General features: G+C 38.3%; 1 protein-coding gene across 1 annotated transcript; it reads left to right on the top strand.

The window, feature by feature from the left end:
- The first annotated feature begins 793 nt into the window (after positions 1 to 793).
- Positions 794 to 17,619, top strand: clptm1 (CLPTM1 regulator of GABA type A receptor forward trafficking). The gene is made up of 14 exons (XM_034701173.1): positions 794 to 930; positions 6,012 to 6,145; positions 8,519 to 8,642; positions 8,854 to 9,012; positions 9,220 to 9,337; positions 9,432 to 9,517; positions 10,974 to 11,094; positions 11,232 to 11,476; positions 11,967 to 12,060; positions 12,165 to 12,355; positions 12,566 to 12,661; positions 12,918 to 13,053; positions 15,526 to 15,693; positions 16,389 to 17,619. The coding sequence occupies exons 1-14, from the start codon at positions 880 to 882 to the stop codon at positions 16,571 to 16,573; spliced, it is 1,908 nt and encodes a 635-aa protein (XP_034557064.1). The 5' UTR covers positions 794 to 879; the 3' UTR covers positions 16,574 to 17,619.
- Positions 17,620 to 18,779: the final 1,160 nt, after the last annotated feature.

An 18,779-nucleotide genomic window follows, 5' to 3' on the forward strand; every position in this document is an offset into this window, starting at 1 on the left:
AGTCCCTCTAAATAAGAAATGAACAATAGCAGAGTAGAAAAATGGATGCCACTATTTATTTTTATTTATTTATTTATTTTTATTTATTTATTTTAGTTTTTTTCTTCCTTATCCAATTTCTTGACTCTTATTTGTGTGTGTGTGTGTGTGTGTGTGTGCGTGTGTGTGTGTGTGTGTGTGTGTGTGTTTACATATTTATTATTGTTATTTATATTTTTACTAATGAATGATCTTATTTCCCCTTTTTGCTTACTTACACATTATGTAAAATCTGGGATGTGGGGTTGAAGGGAGGGCTTGGGTGGGAAGGGGTGGGATAGGGTGGGGCATGGAAGGGGAATGGCAACCTTAAATACTACAACAGCTGTTTTATGTTTTTTTTTTTTTTTGTATGTGTTTACCAGCAATGTATGCTGCAAGAAAAATGTATCATGATTAAATCTATGAAAAACTCAATAAAAAAGTTAAAAGAAGAAGTTTCGATAAGTAAAATAAATAAAATAGAATAAATAAAATAAAATAGGTAAAAATAAAAATAGATAAATAAAGCTAGATTACAATTTAGATATATGTTAAAAAATTGCAATCTAGCTTTATTTATCCATTTTTATTTTTTTTTAAGTAAAGCGACTTATCCTTTTTAAGAATATATTAATTGTTTGAGTTCCATAATTTGTGTGGAATTAAATTATGCGCAAATCATCATTTGCATGCCAAAAGAGCTTGTTATTAGAATTTGGAAAGCTTAATGATCGCCCCCACTCAGATCGCTCCACTGAAGATGCGCGTCACTCCTACGACGCGTATCTGACATCTCGCGAGACGGAACGGGATTTCCCATCTAGCAGTGTGGTGTGTGCGCGACAGAGGAGAGGAAAGATGGCGACGCAGGAGAGCGAAGCGACCAAATCTACCGTGAGCAACGGCGAGGTAAAATGAATGACACGTTTATTATCGTGTTTCCTTTATCGTTCAGAAATATAGTTCCTAATGGTTTGTTGAAGTGTTGAAGTTTGGGTCTGTTAAAATGAAAACGTGTACATCAACGGTACATCAACCCCCGTGACGTTGTCAGTGCCGGCTGGTTTTAAAACGACCCCCTCCTGCCGTTTAAGATGTGTTGAGAAATCCTGTCTGCTAGCAAACAGATGGACGGAGTGAGAGTGGACGGATCATTTTCACCTGGAGACAGGCCGACACACAAGGGTGAAAAGATAGTCCTCTGATTGTGTGAGTGTGAGCCAGCTGACTGCTGCAGTGAGTCAGTTTGCTAACACAAGGCCTGAACCTGAGCAACGCAGCTCGGCTTGACTAACCAGCGCAGTCTCAACCAGCTCTGACACATTATTTCATCCGCTAGAAAACCTTCACACCTGCTTTTTGTTTTCAATCACACTTGGGCTTAAAGTCATCTTTTTAATTATCACCACAAAGGTGAACCTGGCAGCTCATTTTAACACTGACAGGTCATATAAATCAGGTGTAGCTGTCGTGTTCAGCACTACATGATGCTCTTTACATTTCAACAGAGCAGTTGCTGGTGATAGTTAGGGCGGTATCAAACCGGCTAGTCACTGTTTCCGGATTGGCATTTCCATATCACAAGACACTAGAGGTCAAAGTGAATCATAGATCTCTATAGCCAAACCCTGGTCTACCATGTGCTCAATCCAAAGCCTTTGGCTGAGCAAACTAGAACATTTGTACAGATACAAATCACAGATTATTATAGATATGGCTCATTGAGAAGCTCTTACAACAAATCACTACCTTTTGGTATCTTTCTTTATTAGAGATTAAGACAGTTCTACGGTGGCCCTGAAGTGTAAATCACAACTGCAAATCAGAAAACACAACGGCAATTCAGAAAACAGTACAGCAAATCAGAAAACACAACGGCAATTCAGAAAACAGTACAGCAAATCAGAAAACACTATGGCAATTCAGAAAACAGTACAGCAAATCAGAAAACACTGGCAATTCAGAAAACAGTACAGCAAATCAGAAAACACTACAGCAATTCAGAAAACAGTATGACATTAACCAAACTGGAACAAGTAGGTACCCTCGGGGGACATGACTCGTCGCTGATTGGACTGGTCTATCCTTTGACCTGGAAGGACATGGCTTTCCAAATATGAGTGTGGTTTGGTTAATGCCGTAGTGTTTTCTGATTTGCCGTTGTGATTTGCACTTCAGGGCCACCATACAGTTCACTTGTAATGGAGGACTGTTTTCGAAACCGCCTACTATACTAGCAGTACATACTGATTCGGCCAAAATTCAGTATGTAGTAAGTAGTATGAGAACAAGAGCAAAATCTGCAGTGTGCCAAAACTCCCCGGATGTCTACTGATTCGGGAAAATTTCACAGCATGCATCGGACCAGTCTGCCTCACGTACTGTTTGCCACAATGCATAGCGCTCGTTCAGCTTTTTCTTTTTCCTTCTTTTTTGACGGGAGGACATCCGTTTTTGGGTGCTGTGAAGGTTATTAAATTACATATAAGCCACTTCCTAACTTTTTAAATCATAAATGGATGCTAAAGAAGCAGTCTCTCTATCGGCTTTGCCGTTGTTTACTTCTGCTTTCCGAAACCAGAAATCTAGTGACGTCTGACCCAGCATAATGCAACATAGATCGAACTGAACAGTCATACTACATACTAAATTCAAATGCAGTATGTAGTAGTCAATACCTACTGCCTACTACATTAGTAAGTAGTATGTAGCAGGCCGTTTCGGAAAAAAACACTACTGTTTAATTGATGAATAGTTTGAGGTCTAGGTATAACTTCAGATTGTTTCGGTTAAATCTGGAGTACTCGTACCAATCAAATGTATTTCTATTACAGTGAAATCACAAAGCTAGGCAAAGATTAATCCCTGACAATCTCCCCAAAAAATCCCAGAAGTCCTTCCAGATTCCTTTTAAGTCTCTTACAACAATGTAGGTTAAAGCAACAGTTGAGACTTAAGAAACAGGCTTCTAATCTGTTCTGATGACAAAAAAAATGTAATCCTTAAAGTTTTTTGCAGAATCTGGAAACCCCCAAGTGCCAGTGGTGAAATATAGATAAACAACTTTAACACTTGAAGAAGGATTTGTCTTCAGGAATGAGCGATGTCTAGCCTTTTGACTTAAATCTGTGGCGATTCACACGCGGTAGACGGTAGGGCAATGATACAAAGTGAACTTTGTGTGTCTAATGCCATAACATTTCTTGGTAAGGATGAATGTGCAATTAGTTTTAGATGTAACAGTTGATGTTGTTCACAAGGCCTACTGCTCTATGATCATTCTAGGAGATACTGGTTGTAGATTAGATTAGATTTAATTATGTGAATCACACAGAGGCTGAAAGGGCTTTTAATTTACTCATTTTAACGTCATTTAAATGTTAAACTTTAACTGTAGTGGCCCAAGCACAACATACATGATGAAGTCAAATTTGCATTTCTTCAAAAAAAACTAAAATAAAAAATTTCTTGAACTAAATGACGGTGTATAGTAATTGACACAGATTTCACACACTAGTTTTATGTCTCTTTTTACAAACCTGATATTGTGATTTCATTGTAAACATTACCAGACAAATCTCCCCTTTCCTGTGAAACACTGACCTCTCTGAAACTCATTGACCTCCTCATCTCAAACACACACATTCATTGACAATCCAGTGTAAAGCATTTACACCCTGAATGGGGGTCGATTGTTAATCTTTCTTCAGAGTGTGTAAATTGTAAATTATTACCTTTGCCTGCATCCCAGAACCTGTTTCTATTGATTACTTCACTGATCTGTGATATATGTATTATGGGGATCCCTCCTGGACACACAGATCCATGTCTGATATCATAGAATTGCTTCCATTTTAACACACACATGGCAGCAAGGAAGTACGCTCTGCGTTGATTCACTTCATAGCCTTGAAATGTTACATTTGTAATTCTTAAAGGCAAGAGGCTTATCACTAACCCATACATTTTCATTGGTTACTCATTTGAAGGCATTTTAGGAACCCTGTGTGAAGATTAAAACCTGCTTAGCAGAAAACAATTTCACTCTCCAGTGTCGTTTGATTCTGTAGACCGACCTCTGGTTTCCCTTTGTTGGTGACAATGGGGGGAGATAAGATGTTTAGATAGTGAGTGAGCCTCATGACTTGGCATGCGCTTGCGTATTGTGTCACTTCAACACAATGTGGCCTTGCTAGAAGGCTGGGAGGGTTACATCACCACGCTGAAACGCCGCAAACTAAGGACAGATATTTCTTATTTTCTTCCAAACATACAATCTAAATACTCCTGAACAGTAGGTTTTCTTTTTTCTGCCTCATTCAAAGAGTACAATTGCCCTTCTCAGTTCAACAGTCTGTTATTATGTCTTCACATTTGTCTCACCAGAATTACCTAAACCCAAGTTGACTCAATTTGCACATGTATTGGAAATGATGAATAGAAGATCTTTATATTTGAGAATTTGTTTGGCCCATTTTTGCTACATAGACGACTAAAATGAATATTCTGTCATGAAATGTACTAACTAACTAACTAACTAACTAACTAACTAACTATGTATGAAAACTGCTCTCTGCTTTTTGCCAAGCATAATTCTTTCTACTTCCTTTTATGAAACCAGAGTATTTATCAATAACACTTCTCTATACCAGGTTGTAAAGTGACAAGTTACAACTGTCTAAGTCAATAATGTGATGTCACTCACTATCTACTGATTATAAATTTGTGATGCCTTGTGTTTTTGCTCACCTGCTTACACTGTCAATCCTCAGAGATTCACAATATGCTATGTGTTATTACTGGAGATTAGACTGAGATGATATGTACTCTACAGATTATTCTATATCATTCTGCACTCTTTCAGTAATGACTGCATTACACTTGGAGTAAGGCTGTACGATAAATCGATTTAATCGATTAATCACATTTTTGGTTTCAGGCGATTTAAAAAAAAAAGAAAATCTAGATTTTCTCTGACCTCCCGCAAAATGATATTGTATTTGAATTCAATGTTAGCGAAACTACATAATGCACTTTTAGAGAAAAGTTTACAGTTTGCACTTTTTTTATGTACAGTGTGTGGACATACTATTTAGCAATGTCTTAACAGTCCAATTTTAGACTAAAATGCTTCCTTGCCCACTCCTTTCGTGAAACAACAGTGGCCTTTAATGAAAATAAGTCCCTGTGATGCATGATAAGTATGATACTCCATTTGTCAAGTTTTTACCATCAAAAAAGGAATATCAGTACAATAAATATTGTTTCCCATTCCTACCAAGCCTGTTCTGTCACTATGTAAAAAAAAATCGAGGATTTTGTTCCCAGGCCATATTGCCCAGCCCTAACTTGGAGTACATGCTTAGCCCTTTTTTTAAACCTGTGTTGTTCTTGTCTAATGACATACAGTACCTCTTCACAAAATGCCATAGCTGCTTCATCATTGTGGCGATTTAAGCAAGCGACAACCTCCGGCCGCAAGAATTGAAGCCGATGTGGAAGTGTTAAAAACTGCAGTTCATCGAGTGTCCGCTTGAGGCTGGCTCTGGAAATACCGGAAACCACATACACACAAATAAATAAAAAAACAATCTCTACAGCAGAAATAAACATGTTTACAGCCTGGTACAAAAGACGAGTGTAGTCTGGATAGCTCATTTCTCTATCGGCACACACTGTACGGGGGTCAATTTCTACGGTATTAAGATTATGAGTTTTCCATAATGAGGCACAGCTGACTTGATTGACAGGCAGGAACACTGTAGCTGTCGGCTAAGAGGCTCAAAGCCCGCCTCTCTACCTCACACTCGCTCAACAGCAGTACGGTTGAGTTCAGCATTTCCAATATGGTTTCCGCCGACGATTGGCATCAAAACAGCGCTTCAGAAACAGATGGGTGACGTCACGGATACTACGTCCATTATTTCTACAGTCTATGGTTTTAAGGTAAAACTGACCCTGTCTCTGTGTATGTGTGTATTCTGTTATAGGTGAGCAGCAATGGAACTGCTGCAACAACAGACGACCAGACTGTGCAGACAGCTGGAAATGCAGAGGACCCCCAGCAGCAGCAACAGCAACCAGCACCTAATGCATGGCAAGTCATTAAAGGAGTCCTCTTCAGGTGAGCCTCATTTATCTCCAAATCTCACAGCCGGCCTATCGTTAAAATCTTGCTCTGACAATACTGGTTAATTGAAATGGTCACATTTGTGGGGGGGGAGGTGTGTTTGGACAGCTAAGCTGAAGTTTCATTTTTATATAAAGAGAGCACAGCTTACCAAGTCAAATTCCTTGTGTGTTCAAGCAAACCTGGCCAATAAAGCTGATTCTGATTCTGAACTTGCTAGTACAATGTTCAGTCTTAAACTTATTGGCACAAATTGTGGCATCAGTACAAATAAAACATAATTGATAGATTTCAAGTTTGTTGTTTTGATGTTTTCTTGCTAGACTTGAAAGTTTGAGAAGTGTCAGGACTTTAAACATCTTTTATTTTGGTCAGCTAATTTTCATTGATTTGATCACTAAGTGCTCAGTTGTTTGATAAATACCTCTTTGAAAGTACAGGATTTTAATTTAAGTGTCATCCACCACACTTTCATTCAGTGCCTCCAATGGTATCATTACCCACTTTACTTGTCATTGAATGTAAACCTCATTCCAGTAAACAACAACACAGTAGAAACTAATGGCAGTTATTCAGGAATAATTTAGAATGAGGGATAATTCATGCACAGTATCTCTGACCACAGGGGTATTTTCGTTGAACTGGAGCTGTGGTGAAATACTAAATGGCCTCCTGATTGAATACAACACCATGCTTGGTTTTCCTCTCTTAGGCAAACAGTTTTTATACAAGCTTACGAACAGCCCCCTAAGAACTAACCAGTTTGTCAGATAAAAGATATTACAAGATATACATGTAAATGCTTGTACATGGCTTAAACATTTCTGACACTGTTCAGTTACAGGATTAGAAAAGTGCATTACTACCCTGCCCATGTTATGTGAACTCGCCCTCAGACAAACAGGATTGTGAATTCAGTTCAAACAAATCACCCGCAATTGTTGTGACTGTTAAGAAAAACAACTGAAGGTTATTTTCTCTGCACATTCTTACACTGCAGGTTTCCTATGCATTGAATTGTTCTGCAGGGGTCCTAAATAATATTACTAGGAAACTCTCATCTCCATCCACAAACACATTATATTCCAGAAAATGGTGCTGAAATTAGTATATTATGGTTGGAGCCTATGAGAAGTAATGGCTGTGAAACTCAGAATGAATGAAATGCAGAGGTAGATTTACAAAGATACATCATACCAAGATTTTGTCTAAAGAGAATATATAATGTTTTTTATATATACACTAAGTCAAAGGTTGGACACACCTTCTCATTCAATGTTTTTGTATTTATTTTGATAATTTTCGACATTGTAGATTAATACTGAAGACATCAAAACTATGAAACAATCTGGTTTAGTCATAATATGGATTACAACAGTAGTCATATAGGGCTATCCATTGTGTACTAACCCTACCTCTGAACAACACAACTGATGGTCTCAAACACATTAAGAAGGCAAGTAATTCCACAAATGAACTCTTGACAAGGCTCATGTTAATAAGAAACCATTCCAGGAGACCACTTCATGAAGCAGACTGAGAGAATACCAAGAGTGTGCAAATAATTCCATATATGTTCTTTCATAGTTTTGATGTCTTCAGTATTAACCTACAGTGTTTTTTACAATATTTTTTGGCATTTTACACCTTTACTTTATAGAAGACAGGACAGCAGATAGTGTAGGAAACTGAGAGAGAGAGAGAGAGAGAGAGAGAGTGGGGGAAAGACATGCGAAAAAGAGTCCGCAGGCTGGATTTTGAACCCGGGCCGATTGCTCCATGGGCACGAAACTTCACACCAGTAATGTTTTTAAGGAGTATCAAAAAAAAACCTTCACAAATGTTTCTTCAATCAGGCTGAATATTTATAAAGTGTATGACAGTTTAACTCACAGCAACCATTGAGAAGTAAACATAAAACAAAAACTAGAAGCACACGGGCAGATTAGAAAATGAGAAAAACAGAGATGTAAAGAAATGGCTGTTTTTCATTTTCACACCAATCTTCTTTGTTTGCCAGAGACTACTTTATGTTCTTTTACCTGGAAGTATGTAGTTCTTGACCCATCTTTGACTTATGTAGCAAGAAAAACGTGAATGCTTTAGATGAAATGAAATGCTGTTTGACTGGTTAGAGTTCAATCAGATAAGCCTCTTCAAGGTTTCAGTCCCCTGTTGCAATGCTACAGATCTCAAGACAAACTGAGTTTGATACATGCACCATGTTTATCCACTTACAAACATCAGAATGATTCAGCTCACTTACTCTGCTCTCCTTCTTTTAAATTACATTCCTGTCTTTTATCAGCCTTACTCTCTTTCCCTTGATTCTTATGTACTAAATTCTGTTTTCCTCTGTTCCCTCAGAATCTTCATAATCTGGGCGATCAGTAGTTGGTTCCGCCGAGGGCCTTCCACGCCTGACCCCAACACACCAGCTGGGGCACCTAGAGTACCAAGCAGGAACCTGTTCCCCAAGGACACCCTCATGGTATTACACCTGCCCCATCGCTTGCTGCCTTATCTCCTCAGCCAGCTGTTTGTTAAACCATGTTTTAAATTGAATTGAAGCAGTTCATTCTTAAATACTCAGATGACTGAAGTATTAAAAGTACAAACCAGTGTTATCTCTCCCCTTCAGATTTCTCTCCCGCTCTCCCCTGACTCTGTAATATCATGAACACCTTTTATTTTCTCTGCAGGACATGTACGTGTACATATCCCAGGAGGAGGTGTTCTCTGACTTCAACAACACAGACTCCCTGTTCTGGTTCCACAGGGACCTGGTCTATGGAGACTGGAACACAGGGGAGGAAGGGGACGGCTGTTATGAGCACTACAAGGACATGGACATTCCTGAGGTAAGGATGACTGTAAGAATGGAAGTGAGTTCATGTGAAAGAGGTGCAGATGGTAGAGGAATGGTGAGAAGCAGCAGGTGTTTGTTTACATTTAATGCAGATGATGGGGAAGGACAGGAAATGTGTGTTTATGAAGAAGCTGACAGATCTTTGATATAAATTACTTTGAAACCTTAATACTTTTTCCTGTTTGGTGTGTACCTGCAGGAAGTGCAGCGCAACGGATCGCTCTACATGCACGTGTATTTCACTAAAAGTGGATTCCATCCAGATCCAAAACGCAAAGGGCAGTATCGCAGACTGGCAACAGTGCATTCAACACGAAGTAAGCCCATGTTAAAAAAAACAGACTGAGAAAAGTATATGACAATGTTTGCAATCACATCTATGTATAACCCTCTACCTGTTTACCATTTTAGTGTTGAATAAATTCAAACGAAGAAAGTTTATGAAAACCAAGAATCTGCTAACGGGAGAGACAGAAGCAGATCCTGAAATGATCAAGGTTGGTTATAATTTCATTTTGTTCACTGCTGAGTCAGACCAATCATTTCGCATTTAGTTGTGTGATCCAAAACTTTTGTATATGACAACTGATTAGTTTAAAGAATTGCAGAAATGCTTGTCATTTTGGAGATGATATGAAATTAGTGTGAAATTCACAGTTCAAGTTTATCCAACAGAGAGCAATGTCGAGCTGCTTTTTACTGTTCAGTGTCATGCTTAGTCCAGGATCAGACTACAGGTGCTTTGGGCCTGTTTATATATCTGATTTTGCTCTTACTGCAGTCTGTGTAGATATCAGGTTTGTGATCTTGTGATTACCAATGTTTTGCCCTGACTGTCTGGTAGGGTGAAGAAAACAACTTCAGCCACGCTAAGTTTTGATTTGTTTTGTTGTTGAAATCTTTAAAAATGGCCTCAGCAGAAGAACCGATCATATTGAGGCGTACAAAATAGCCAACACGGTGAATATCAACATGTGGAGCAGGCTTATAAATAATCTCTGCAGACGTAGAGTCAGTGAAGACTCAGACAACATGTGGATTTACTGCAACAGGACAACTGAACAGAATCATATTTTAGACTCACAGTGTCCAGTTTTCTGTCTACTGGTTTTATTGAGGAAAAAATAGCATGTTTACGTGGTCAGGTGTCAGTCAGGAGCGCAACCGGGTCATAATCAGTCCAGCAGTGGAGGAAAAAAAAGACCTGTCACTCAGCCGCAGCCTCCAGCTGAGCGTCTCCGCTGTTTGCAACACCTTCAGTCAGCTGACTCTGAAACATGCTTTAAACTTAAAAACACTTGTTTGGCAGGATTTTGTTAATTAGTTGTGGTGAACGCTTACAAGACTGCAAGTCAAAGTATTTAGTAAGTTTACAACTGTAATTGAAGTAGATAAATAAACCGTCTTTCATATTAATTCATGCTTCATTTGCCTTTATCTTAACATAAGCCTATGAGAAAGAACAGTTTGTGTATAATAAATCTGATATTGTTTATTATAATACAGATTGATTTATTGCTTGTGTTGGTTGAAAAATACACGAGAAGAGGACCTTGAAAAAATAATCGCATATTAAATCGCAATCACAATATTAAGTAAAATAATCGCAATTAGATTATTTTCCAAAATCGTTCAGCCCTGACTGTCTGGTATTATGAGGGTTGCACAAATCAAATCTTAAAAAGTCTCAAGATTGATTGTATTTGTGATAGTGCTATTTGTATTCTGATCCAATTTGTTTGTACTCTCAAATATCAATGTAGTCATAAGTCTCCTGTCACACCGAAATACAATGTTAATATGATTTTAGAGAACACTATGATTTGTTTTCTGAGGCTAACCCATTTTTCGCCTCAGCCTAACCAAACTGTAACAGTTTCAGAAAGCTGTCTCAAGCACAGAGTGTTTTGAAGCTCATCAGTTTCACATATTTGATGAAATGTTTCCTCACAGCGGGCAGAGAGCCACGGTCCAGTGGAGATCATCTCTCACTGGCACCCCAACCTCACCATCAACATGGTGGACGACCACACTGCCTGGGTCAAAGGCTCTGTACCTCCTCCTCTGGACCAACGTGAGTCCCTCCCCATGTCCTGTCTTTGCTCTTTACTGCACAGTGGTGTTCATATTAAAGCGCCCAACAGAAACAGCACTGATCTTTTTGACCATCTTCAACCATTTCTGACACTTTTATTTCTCCTCTCCCTCTAGATGTCAAGTTTGATGCAGTAAGTGGCGACTACTATCCCATTGTGTATTTCAATGACTACTGGAACCTTCAGAAGGACTACTATCCCATCAACGACACCCTAAAAACACTCCCACTACGCCTGAACTACTGCCCGCTGTCCCTGTGGCGCTGGCAGCTGTATGCGGCCCAAAATGCCCGCTCTCCATGGAACTTCCTACCTGAGGACACCTATGAGCAGTCTGACGAAGACCAAGACTCTGTCAAGGTAAGAGGTTAAAGGTCATAGAGAGGAAAAGTATTGTTTTGTTTTTTGACACAGATCTTGCTTTTTAAGATCCTTGAAAGAAAATATCAAGATACATCAGAAAAAGAATGCAGATTATTAAAGCTGATTATCTGGGATGGGATATTGTGTACTATATATTTACTTGCATTCCAGGTGTAATAACTAAAAGTGGACTTTGCTTGTGGGATCCTAATGTTGATAGCCACATGTGGTTTGATAATTGAGTCTGTAACATTATAAAAAGTTTGTATAATAGCTCATTTTGTTGCATATTATCACACAAGCACTCTAGTAAGGGGATGACTAATCACTATTATATGGAGATGTGTAATTCAAACATTAATAAATACAACTGCGTGGGCATTTTTTAGTTTTGTGCCCACAGCTGCAGTCAAACTGCTAACTTTGCAATGGAACATGAAAGCTGAGAAGTGTCACCGAGAGATTCAATTTCACTCTCTTTGTGTAGGTTGCTCTTCTGGAAACCAATCCGTACCTGCTGGGACTCACTATTGTCGTCTCCATTGTGCACAGCATCTTCGAGTTCCTTGCCTTCAAGAATGGTAGGCTCACAGCAGCAGCACGAGTTTGTGTTTCTTTGTAACAAACAGTAGTTTTCAGTCTGAACCTCAGCTTCAACCTGCCTCGTCTTCCTCCTCTCCCTCAGACATCCAGTTCTGGAACAGCAGACAGTCTTTAGAGGGCCTGTCAGTGCGCTCGATCATATTTGGAGTGTTTCAGTCTCTGGTGGTGCTGCTGTACATACTGGACAATGAAACCAACTTTGTGGTGCAGGTCAGCGTCTTCATTGGCCTTCTCATCGACCTGTGGAAAATCACCAAGGTCATGGATGTCAAAGTAAGTCAGAATAATACTTTTTTCTTTTCCTTTGAACACTGAAACCACTGAATGTGAGACAGTTCTGACTTAACGGACCTAACAAAGTCTCATGTATTTTCTGCTCTCCCTTGCTTTCCTTTTGAATGTGTGTGTTACATTTTGCAGCATACTTCCTCCTATACTTTAACCACTGTAATCAAGTAACTCTCTTTGTTTGTGCTTTTCCAGCTGGACAGAGAGAACAAAATTGCAGGAGTAATCCCAAGATTGGTATTTAAAGACAAGTCAACATATGTGCAGTCTTCAACCAAAATCTATGACGACGTAAGTTCAATTGATACTAAACTTGAAACTCTTAAAACAGACTTTATGCAGATGTTTGAAAACTGCTTTAAAAATGAATCTAGGGGTACAGTAGTTCCTGTAGTTGACAAAGTTGTCTGTGGAGAATGGCAGGCCAAATACATTGTTTATATGAAGATGAAAATAACACAGGTGTGTTAATAAGCAGACCCATGAGTAGTATTTCATGTACTTTTTAATTACTGTGTCTGATAATTCTTTTTTTTGTCTTGATCAGATGGCCTTTAAGTATCTGTCGTGGCTGCTCTACCCTCTGTTCGGCTGCTACGCTGTCTACAGTTTATTGTACGTAGAGCACAAAGGCTGGTACTCATGGGTACTCAGTATGCTCTATGGCTTCTTGTTAACCTTTGGTAAGTTTGTCTTTTATACTCCACTTCTGATCCTTCTGTCATAAGTATCATCTTTATGTTAAAAGAAACACTTCTATTGAATGTCAACTCTGGACCTTTTACACAGAGCTCGATTCCACATAATATTAATAACAAGGCTCAATCACATCGTTGTCAGGCAAAACTTTGTACCTCCATATTTCATCATGACATTTTCTCTATTAATCAATGCTTTTTATCTCCCTTTATGTCTGTCAGGAAACTTTCCAAAATGAAACAGATGAAAAGTATTTTAAAACTTGTGGTTGAATCTCATGCAATGTTTAATTATGAGGAGAAACCTGGAAAAGTATTGGTTTTGGAGATACAAGATTTCTGCCTGACAGTGACGATTTGCATAATGTTTTTACAGCATAAGTATGAAAAAGAAAGAAAGATAACTATTTGATTTAATCTTGTTGATTTATGTTTGTATGGACTAACTTCATGAATCTGCTCATGTACCATTGGGCATTGGTGGACAATCTAAATATAGTGCTCATGTTTCTCTCATATACTAAAGAGTTAAATTACCCAGTTTGCACATTTTGACTGTTTTAAAGCCACAATCATCAGAATTAGGGATGTAAACAATTCGAGTATTGATGAATTGATTAGGAAATTACTTGAAACATGCATTTTTGTTTTCAGTTTTTCGTCACGTGGGACAAACAACATGTGGTCTCATTTTACATACAGCTATCAGCGAGGTGTTTTAAGTTAAAAGCATGTTTCAATGAGACACTCAGCTGGCGGCTGCGCATGTTAGGTCTCCACGTGTGCTGTTAAAAGAGGATCAATACGCAACTGCTGCCAACACTGACATGAAAGTTGACATCTTTTAAACCGGACATTTCCCCACCTTTAGATACAAAGCCAACAGACTAGTTGGAATTGCTAGTACGCTATGTTTGCAGATCAGCAACATCAGCCGTCTGAGCTTTTCTGCTGCTTCACTGATTATGACCCGGTTGCGCTCCCGGCTGACAGCTGATCGAATACACGTGTTCATTTTTCTCAATAAGAACGAGTAGACAGAAAACTTGACACTGAGTCTGAAGAACTTTTCTGTCAGAAGTATGAGCCTTCATTTTATAAGACTTTGTCTGCAGAGAATGTTTTAATGAGCCTGATCTTTGATAATCAGTGTTAAACATGCTGTAACATGTTGTACCCTTAATCAACATCATCAGTTATATGCATTTTGTTGCTGTGGAAAATATAATTTAGGGGAAAAACAACGTAATTGGCATTGTTTTTGACATAAGAATAAAAAAAATAAATGTTTTGTTGATTAATCGATAATTGATAGTTAACAATTCCAAAAATCGGTCCCGGAAAATACTTAAAATTTACATCCCTCATCAGAATCCAAAGTCATTAAGATAAGATATCACTTTATTGATCCCCCAGGGGGAAATTCAGTTGTTACAGCAACCCAGACATAAGTACAATCAAGAAGAAGTTTCAATAAGAAAAATAAAATAAAATAAAACAAAAATAGATAAATAAAGATAAAATACAATTTAGATATATACAATGTTACAAATGGAATTTAGATTAAATAGCAGTAATTACAGGCATTATTAAAAATGTTACTGAAAAAGCAACTTCTAAAAGATCCAAGCAATGTAGCAGCATGAAACACGAAAGTTTTCAAGAAGTTATTGCATATTCCCACTGAGTTTTGTAATTCTGAATCTGCAAAAGTACTTATTTAAAATTAACAAGTAGTTGATGTAAAGGAGTAAACCGTGAAAGAAGTGATTTAATGGGACTGTTGACACTATAAATTGCAGGTTGTTGTAGTCCAACAGATTGTGCTTCACAATGAATCACACAATACTATCACACTAGAAATGATAAAATATTATTATTTTTAAGGGATGTCCTGGCTTTTTTTTCACATGGAGCATAACCTGTTTAGTTCAGACCCACCATTGTTATCAATACTTATTCAGTCACATAGTCTCTAAATGAGCATTCCCACTTGTCATAGTTATGTTTCCATATTGTGCATACTTTGTTTTGTTTTGTGTCTTTCTAAAATGATTTTCATGTCTTCTCATCCTTGTAAAGATTCTAACTTAACCCTAACACAGTATTTGAAAAGTTCAACATCTGGAGATGTTTTATTGATTTTTGACTCCCTCGCTGCCACGTTGTGTTCATCACCAGCTGTGTTTGTTCCTGTTTGTGTAAATCTATTTGTGAAGGCCAGAGATGAGAAATTACTCCCTCTCTTAATTACAGGGACTATAAATGGACATGGATGTAACTGATGTTTTCATACTTGCATCATGGTTACATGTCTAATTCTCAGAGGCCTCTGCTAATGTGCTGTGTAATATTAGCTTTGCACATTCAGTCACGCTGCCTGCTGTCTAATTTACTGCCTCTGGGGTAAAACTGTTTGTGTTACTTAACTGATTACCTTTCTCTGTCTGCTTTCAGGCTTCATCACGATGACGCCACAGCTATTCATCAACTACAAAATGAAGTCTGTGGCCCACCTCCCATGGAGGATGCTCACATACAAGGCTCTCAATACCTTTATTGATGACCTGTTTGCCTTTGTCATCAAGATGCCCATGATGTACAGGATAGGGTGCCTCAGAGATGGTAAGCTAATTATTGATATCAGTATTTTTTATAGTTTTACCTGTCACCTCCAGTCAACTTGTTACATTTCAATGATTTGACTGAACTTCTCCAACACAGTCTGAAAGAGACAAATATGAATTAAAACTTGAAACACCGCAAGTTTAAAAGGAGTTGAGCTGTTTGTTTTGTAGCTCATTCCTTCTCAGGGAACCTCACAAAGGTCCACATGAAATCATCTGACCCTCTTAGACGTGCTGATAAGGGATGCTTGTGGGTTTTAGAAGCAGATGCCATTAAATAGCTAAGGCTTATGGGTCGTGGCTTTATTTGCTCCATGATGCATCAAACGAATGAGTTAACATAATCACTAGTTTCTGTTGTTCTAACTCGGAGTGTCTTTTAAAAGCTCTGATAAATTTAGCTTAGTGCTCATTGACAGAATATCCTGAAAACCAAACTGATTAATGCCTCACCTCAGCATTATGTTCCTGGTATTTAAACTTGAATTAAACTGATAAAATAATCAAATATGATGACTACACTATTTGCTCATAAGCTTAAAAATGTAACAAAATTACATAGCTGTGAATCAGATGAAAAGTGGGATTTAACGATCACATGAAATCACTTGAGTGAGTTATTAGTTGATAAAGAAATACTGGATTTCAACTGTACTCGTTCTGAAATGGACTCTGTTTTCTCTCCTCCTACAGATGTGGTGTTCTTCATCTACCTTTACCAGCGCTGGATCTACCGGGTGGATCCCAACAGAGTCAACGAGTTTGGCACCAGCGGAGTTGATCCAACCCTAAACAACACCGCAGAGACAGATTCTGCTCCTGCTGCAGCCCCTGCTGCCATCACAGACAAACCAGAGGGGGAGAAGAAGAACGATTAAGCAAGGTGGTGCCCTCACCTGCCCTCTCCCCCTGGCCCTCACTGCTGGGGCAAAGAGGACTTGTGGAAATCAGGCATGGAGGGGAGTCATTGTTAAGCCGTCATGGATGCCACTCCCCCCCCCCCCCCCCCCCCCCAAAAAAAAAAGCAGTTCAGCTGTTCCCTCTGATTTCTGTGCAGATCCACAAAGAATCATATTCAGTTCTAGACTTTGGTAAATTCTTATTTCTGTTCCCCGCCCTCTCGTTATGCAGTTCAAGTGAAGTAAAACAAAACGTGATGTACTGTATTCTGTATGATTTCTCTGAGGGTAAACATGTCTTGGAATGGAAGTTGGGAGGGAAACGGGTCGCAGTGACAACTATTTTTTCTCGATATACAAGCTAAGTGAGACTTTTGTTCTTTGTGTAGATTCCTTGTGAATTTTTTCTTTTCATTCCATGTGAGTGCCGTGTTTTCAGATTGTCTGGAAACAGGTGAGTAGTTCTGGAGGCAACTGGAAAGACCCTGAGCCACGGCAGATGTAGAAAAAGAGAGACCAGATGAAAGACCCTGCGAAACACTTCCCACCACAGAGGGAAACGACCCTCACTTTTAAACAAATGGTTAATGTTCTAAAGTTGAACATAAAAAATAACAGCCTTGTTGGTATTAATATAAACATATTAATATTGTCAATGACTTATTTTTTGTTTTCCAGTCACTGAAACATTATTTTGTATGTCTTCAAAATGTACAGAATCTCAGCTTGTTATGTTAATAATGCCGATGTCAGAACAGTCTAAAAGTAGTTGATTTATAAGTCTGATTTTCATTTTACCCCCTCAGCTGGATGTCTGATTTCTAAATTGTTTCATGCTCCAGACCAGATCACCTTGACAGACACAGTGGAGACAGGTGTCAGGTGTGTGCTGGGAGAATTACTGTCTCCTGTTTTAATTTTGAGTGCTGTTGGTTCCATGTTTGGTTCCATGTTGGTACATACTACATTTTGATTAATTCATGTTTATAGTAAAACTTAAGTGTGACTTAAAATGTTTATGCAAAGGTTTGTTGATTTAATTTTTTCATATCTATTTGCCTGGGTCTGGGACAGAATACTTTGGGAAAAGAATATTTTTACACACTTCCTTATGTTGAATTGATCACATGCTCTTTTAGAAGAAATATTTAAGAATGCCCATCAGTTTTTACAGGGCCAAATTATACATTGAACCCCAACTGCAAAAATTTTAACATTTAACATCAAATACTACAGAGGTTTCACATGGAAGCAGATCCCATACCACACCAGATATACGCCTGTTACAATGGATGTCCGCCAACCCAGTATGACCTCAGGTGGGGTTCCTCTTCATTCCCTCGGCGGAACGTCACTCAATCTCGGAGCTCCTGCATCTTCCTCCTCTCCTCTCTCTCTGCCTCTATTTACAGAAACACGCTATGATGCATAAAAAAACTGAAAAAGACCGTGAAATACTGTTAACAGTAAAGCTGCATGAATATTGACTGGACAATAATTGCTAACGTTGATAGTTTATTGGTTTCTTTCAGTCATTTTTGCAGGCCTTTAAGCCTTGATTTAAAGAGAGGACAATGGATAGAACAGGAAACCATGACAGAGCGAAAGAGGGGAGTAACAAAGCAGGGAAATCTAGTCTGGACCACCTGCTGCAAGACTACAGCCTCTGCATGTGAGATGTGTAACCCTAGTTTGTCATGCTTCTATTTTTAAAGAAATGAACATCTATTAGCATATTACCCATATCTGAAGAGAACACCACAATCCCCTTTAAAAGTATTTTATAATCAGAAAAGTAAAGGCAAATGTTGTAACGTGAATTTCAGATTAAAAGCTGGATGTGAGACAGGGAAACACGTGGGTTTTTAAACATGATATCAATCTGGATAAAAGACAGTTAGCCTTTTGAATACAAAGCACAGCTCACCCATGAAAGTTTTAAATTCTGGTATCGCTACCCAGATGCTGAATGCTTATTAAAACTGAACTGTAGGTGGCTCATAACTAAATCAAATAGTTTTTGCATAAGTAATATGACTTTTTGAAGTGAGTAAGTATACTGTATTTCTTATAGATAATCCCTTTGTTAAATGCATATTTTTTTTATTATACATGTATACATATATATATATATATGTATATATATATATATATGTATATATATATATATATATATATATATATA

The sequence above is a fragment of the Notolabrus celidotus genome, chromosome 14 (genome assembly GCF_009762535.1).
Source record: "Notolabrus celidotus isolate fNotCel1 chromosome 14, fNotCel1.pri, whole genome shotgun sequence".
Classification (NCBI taxonomy): Eukaryota; Metazoa; Chordata; class Actinopteri; order Labriformes; family Labridae; genus Notolabrus; species Notolabrus celidotus.

Bases quoted from the DNA above. Each gene is read 5' to 3' on its own strand.
- clptm1 (XM_034701173.1), top strand. From the start codon at position 880: ATGGCGACGCAGGAGAGCGAAGCGACCAAATCTACCGTGAGCAACGGC. The intron at 931-6,011 runs GTAAAATGAATG...ATTCTGTTATAG, and splicing joins CTACCGTGAGCAACGGCGAG to GTGAGCAGCAATGGAACTGC. The intron at 9,338-9,431 runs GTAAGCCCATGT...TTACCATTTTAG, and splicing joins AACAGTGCATTCAACACGAA to TGTTGAATAAATTCAAACGA.